Below are 6,000 nucleotides of genomic sequence, written 5' to 3' on the forward strand. Positions count from 1 at the left end.
CACAATATCATAATTATACTCTGATAAACAACGTAGTAAAAAGGATAGTATAGACTAAGCAGAGAGAGACAACTAGAGTTGTTTTGTGATAGTAGATAAATAAATCATAATATTATTTAGGAGTTGAAAGTCATTGCTTAGCGACTGCTGCCTCTCAGTGTATGCTGGGACTGTCCCTCACACACAGTTGTTTTTTTAATATTTTTGAATAGTCTTGTTTTTTTGTTGTGTGTGGAAATCAATTGTTTAAATAATTTATTTAAAATTCTTAAAATGATTTCATTTGGCTTATGAAGTCACCATCTCACCATGGGCTGTGAAGATGGAACGTCCTTAGTTGAAAGAGGACCCGCGAACCCCGGAGTGGCGTCGATTGTTAAGGGCACGTTTCACGGCAGGGCGACTGCACACCCCTGATGGAGGCGGCGAGCGCCGGCCACGTGGACATCGTGCGGCTGCTGATCGCGCACGGCGCCGACGTGAACGCCGTGTCGGGCTCGGGCAACACGCCGCTCATGTACGCCTGCGCGGGCGGCCACGAGGAGTGCGTGCGCGCGCTGCTCGACAACGGCGCCAACGTCGAGGACCACAACGAGAACGGGCACACGCCGCTCATGGAGGTACGTTCGTACTATCTACCTAAAACACAGAAATTAGTCGCACCTATTGTTATCCATGGTGGTGTTTCATATCATCGTTCAGACTTGTTTTATTAATTCTTCTTTTATCAGATTTTTTGTTATGAGAAACGAAAATAATTCTTATATTGCTGCATTGCGGTCGACTTTTTTTTTCGTCGTAGACGTTAATCGTTCTTTTTCAGCTATTGACCACTAGGTGGCAGCACACTGAATAAAATTTCAATATAAAATTAATGCGTCGTAACTTGCAATAATAGATATTGAATTTTCAACGATATGCCAACTGGGTAAAGTTTAAATTATTTTGACAGACCAGATGTTAAATCTTTTTAAATTAGAAACTATGACCAATCATTATCAAGATTTCATAGTGTTTGAAGTTATGATGGAGTGAGTTTGGGCGGCAGCGATTATGATAGTAATCAAGGTTTTTAGGCCCTACCACTGTTTTTTTCCGTCCGTGATCTAAAATATGCGTCCGCACAAAACCGTAAATAACTCCTAATGGACGGAAGATTTTGCAACACGTCTAGCCAATACTTTGTTGCAGGCTGCGTCAGCAGGACACGTGGGCGTAGCGAAAATCCTCCTAGAGCACGGTGCGGGCATCAACACGCATTCAAACGAGTTCAAGGAGTCCGCGTTAACTCTCGCCTGCTACAAAGGGCACCTGGACATGGTGCGGTTTCTGCTGGCAGCTGGCGCTGACCGCGAACACAAAACCGATGAAATGCACACCGCGCTCATGGAGGCCAGCATGGACGGCCATGTCGAAGTCGCACGGTTGCTGCTGGATTCCGGTGCTCAGGTAGAATACATTTGTGACCCCAATTCCATGTCAAAAGTAATTATGGACCACAAGGGATTATAGGCTTTATTTTTAATCTTTTAGATTATGTATGCAACGTGTTTCAGCCAACGAAATTGATGGAATTACGAAAGTTGATAATCTGCTTTATTGTTATGTACAATATGTTACAATAACACTGAGCTTATGACGCTCTTACACGTTTATTATTTTGGTGTACGTTTGGTATATGTTTGTTTATTTTGGTGTATTAAAATAATTTTGCATGTAGACTCGATCGTTACTAATGAGTTTCTCTCTGAATTTTGGACCGATTTTATAGTTATTAGATGATTATGTTATATCTTAACATATACCCTTTATATACATATAATTGTGTTGAATTGGGACTATATTGAGACTTGTGTATGTTTTGTATAAACAAAGTTGTTTATTATGTACGCTAATTGCATGTTTGTACATAAATTTTATTAGTCAGAACAAGTATACTTCATCAATGTTTTTTTTATGGAAACATTTTTCATTTTATCGAGTACCCACAATATGGTCAATAATAAGTAGTGAGACCTATCCCGGAAAAGTTGCCAGATAGCCGACTTAGGTGGTACGGAAATGTTATGCGACGACCGCCTGATCATATGACAAGGAATTGACATGAATAACCAGCCCAAAGGACGTGGTAGACCCCGCCTCACATGGATATCCCTTATTAATAAAGATCTAGGAGAGCAACAGTTAAAACCACAGACGACTCAGGCAGACCGTCTTGGAGAAGAGTGACCAGAAGGGCCAACACCGAGGAATAAGGCCAGGCAATAGACTATAGTAAATATATTTTATTGTTGTTAGGTAAACATGCCGACGGACAGCTTCGAGTCACCTCTGACACTCGCGGCGTGCGGCGGGCACGTGGAACTGGCCATGCTACTACTGGAAAGAGGCGCCAACATCGAAGAAGTCAACGATGAGGGCTACACGCCGCTCATGGAGGCTGCTAGGGAGGGTAAGTACAATGTGGTTTAAGAATTTATTTTCTCAAAAGAATTATACATTCACTTAAATGAGAAACTTAAATATAGTAACATTACATAAGCTATGAACATAATACGTCGCACAGAATGATAAATACAGTTCACGTGCCAACGGTGGGCCTCGTTAGACCCACTTGAGCTTAGTCCGCCATTTTGGCTTTGTATGGTATGGTTGTGTCAGTTCTTTCGCGTAAATTCTCTAAAATCGTATCGTAAATGCGTTATTTTTCTGTATTGAGGTGCAAAAATGATAGCAGCACCAAACTATTACCCGTAGTGGTATTACATATCATGGGCAAGTCTTATTTTAATAAATTTTAAATTTTCTGGTTATCGAAATATTTTTTTTTGTTACAAGAAGCGAAAGTAAAGCTTATACCCCTGCAATATGGTCGCTTCCTTTTTGGAGAACTAAATAAATAACTCCAATTCGTCGTCGTTCAGCAATTAACCGCTAGGTGGCAGCACATTGATTGAAATTTCAATATAATATCAAAACGTCGTAACTTGCAATAATAGGTATTGATGGTATTGAACTTTCAACGATATGCCAACAGGGTAAAGTTTAAATTATATTAGCAATCCAAAATGTGTTATTTCTTTGTAAATTTGAAGCTACGACCAATCATTACAAAGATTTCGTAGTGTTTCAAATTAAGAATGTGTGGGATTAGGCGACATCGGTTCTCTAGTAATCGAGTCTTAGGCACTTCCTTTTTTTTTTCGTGGTAAGTCGTACCACAAGCGCTAAATGCATAAAATCTATGTAATACAAATATGAATGACACTTAAGAGATAATACTACCCTATTAACTCAACCAACATATACTGGGCAAGAGTATCGTGGGTTCGCGCTAGCGTTGTCTACACAAATAGGCAATAACTAAATGTGTCAAGAAAAATACGTTGCAGGTTTTGTTTATTATATGAAATTTATTATAATTTTTTTTTTAATTTCTCGATGTTAACCTTCGTGATATTATATACCTTTTTGGGAAATAACTTCACTAGTTTCTTGTAATTGTTAATACAAAGATACGAAGAAATTTCACTCAATGATCGAACCATAAAAATGCAAGTGTGTCAATCAATACCCAACGCACCGTTTCTCATATCCCTTCAAACGAAATTAACCATTAATCCAGATTGCATGTGTAAGTTTCTTTTTGATAGGATATGTATCTTGGCTCTCAGGTCACGAGGAAATGGTGGCGCTCCTATTGGGACAAGGCGCGCAGATCAACGCCCAAACGGAAGAAACGCAGGAGACGGCGCTCACGCTGGCCTGCTGCGGAGGCTTCCTAGAGGTCGCAGACTTCCTCATCAAAGCAGGCGCTGATGCTGAACTCGGCGCTTCCACGCCGCTTATGGAGGCTTCACAGGAGGGACACCTTGAGCTTGTGCGGTTAGTGTTACTTCAAGATTATTCTTTGAAATTAATATTATTACAAATTTTTGTTTTTTATTAGATATAAATACCTTCCGCTTGTAATTTCATTTGCATCGGAAATGCAAAGTTACTATTTGTGCTAATCCAAATTCATTTACACTTGTAATGGAGCCATTGTTGTGTTATATGAATAAAATATTAGTATAATAAAATGTAACACACCAACATGTTTTCTTTACCAATGATTGTAAGAATGACTTGTAAGTCACAAGCAAAAAGTGGGGGATATTACATTTGACAGAGTTAAAATAATTAAAACCTCTGTAACAACTGTGTTTATTATCATTGTTTAATTATTTTCTGATGGGTTTTCGGATGGGCCACCAATTCTTTTCTTTTTGTATATGTGTCTGTTGTAGAAATTCATACTTTGTAATACCTGTAATTATTTAATGGAACAATCTGATCAGTTAATAATTTAATGTATTTTTTTTAAAGATTTGTATAAGACTGTAATGTTTTCCTAAATAAATATATATATGTAAGAAAATAGTAAATCTGACCGATGGAGAAAGAATAGCAAATGAATCCGCCGTCGCTACGCTTCCCGTGCAGGTATCTGCTGAACGCGGGCGCGGACGTGCACGCGCAGACGCAGACGGGCGACACGGCGCTGACGTACGCGTGCGAGAACGGGCACACCGACGTGGCCGACCTGCTCCTGCGCGCCGGGGCCGAACTCGAGCACGAGAGCGAAGGAGGCCGCACGCCGCTCATGAAGGCTTGTCGCGCAGGCCACCTCTGCACCGTGCAGTTCCTGGTTGGCAAGGTAACGCAGGCATCTCTTCTAGTTTAATCCTCTCATCTACGTATCTCGATAGCAACCGTATTGACACTTCTGACCATGAGCAGGCCTGTTCTCACCGTTGACCGTTGACACTAAATGTAACACCTATCCATCTTTTTTTTTAATAACACTAATATACTAGTTCGTGCACTTTCCAAACACCTGCTTCACACATTTTTTTCAGCGACAGAGTGGTGCATTATTGGAACATGCTACTGGAAGATGTTGTTTCTGCTGTCTCTGTTAATGCCTTCAAAAACTCAACAACTGGCTACGAAAGAGTGAATTAGTGATGTACCAGCGAAAGCTGCTCGTCTATAATCGAATAAATAAATAAATAATTTACGGGGCGAACAAGCCATTTGCCTGGCGGTAAGCGACACGCCTGTCCCTAACCGTTGCGGTGCCACTCAGAGTTGTTGATCGCAAAGATCTGAGTGGCTCTGCCACTGCGTCCAACACCATGAGACATAAGTTGGTAAGTCCCATGTACCTGTAATCTCATCAGCACCCTTACCTTTCTAAACCGGAACACAGTAATGTTCACATTACTGCTTGGTGACAGAAATAGGTAAAGTTTGTCTGGGGAAGTACGGCAGTACTTGGTTGACTAACTCTTTCACAAGGAGCTCTACTGCTACTAAAAAATCTTTAACACATCTTAAGGTACTTATTAAACAAGGTTACAACATGAATCTGTTGTTTACATGTACCTGTACCACAACTCTTAATGGTGTGCAGAATTTAATGAAAAAAAACCCTAACCGCTTTTAGGGCGCGGACGTGAACCGCATGACGGCGAACGGTGACCACACGCCGCTGTCGCTGGCGTGCGCGGGCGGACACGCGGACGTCGTTAAGTTCTTACTCGCGTGTGACGCGGACCCGTTCCGCAAGCTCAAGGACAACTCTACAATGCTCATCGAGGCCGCTAAAGGCGGGCACACCGCCGTCGTGCAGCTGCTTCTCGACTACCCCCACTCCGTTATGCTGCCTAGAGGTGAGCCTTGCTGTTCTTAAAACGATCAAATAAGATCGCGTGTCGCGACTTACTTGCGAGCGCTCGGTATTTCGGTCCTTTTTTTCTCTGTGCTGAATTGTCATTCGACATGAGGGGGCTTTCGTTGATCGCACGTGTTGTGTGCAGACGGGCACGCGGCAGGCGCGTTGACGCCGGCGGAGGAGGGCGTGGGCCTGTCGGCGGCGCAGGCGGCGGCGCTGGGGCTGAGCCACGCGCCGGCGCCGGGCGCGCCGCAGGCCCGCGCGCTGCTGCCGGCGCACAC

General features: G+C 42.5%; 1 protein-coding gene across 1 annotated transcript in view; it reads left to right on the top strand.

Annotated features, from left to right (window-relative positions):
• Nucleotides 1-6,000, top strand: part of LOC113240398 (ankyrin repeat domain-containing protein 17-like) — a 44,491-nt gene that overhangs the window by 37,511 nt on the left and 980 nt on the right. Inside the window, exons 6-12 of the mRNA XM_026477687.1 lie at nucleotides 399-620; nucleotides 1,192-1,449; nucleotides 2,299-2,452; nucleotides 3,675-3,885; nucleotides 4,486-4,699; nucleotides 5,492-5,717; nucleotides 5,865-5,978. Of these exons, the coding sequence (XP_026333472.1) occupies nucleotides 399-620; nucleotides 1,192-1,449; nucleotides 2,299-2,452; nucleotides 3,675-3,885; nucleotides 4,486-4,699; nucleotides 5,492-5,717; nucleotides 5,865-5,978 (1,399 nt within the window). The remainder of the gene's footprint in view (nucleotides 1-398; nucleotides 621-1,191; nucleotides 1,450-2,298; nucleotides 2,453-3,674; nucleotides 3,886-4,485; nucleotides 4,700-5,491; nucleotides 5,718-5,864; nucleotides 5,979-6,000) is intronic.

The sequence above is a fragment of the Hyposmocoma kahamanoa genome, unplaced genomic scaffold (assembly GCF_003589595.1).
Source record: "Hyposmocoma kahamanoa isolate Upper Pololo Valley unplaced genomic scaffold, ASM358959v1 138, whole genome shotgun sequence".
Classification (NCBI taxonomy): Eukaryota; Metazoa; Arthropoda; class Insecta; order Lepidoptera; family Cosmopterigidae; genus Hyposmocoma; species Hyposmocoma kahamanoa.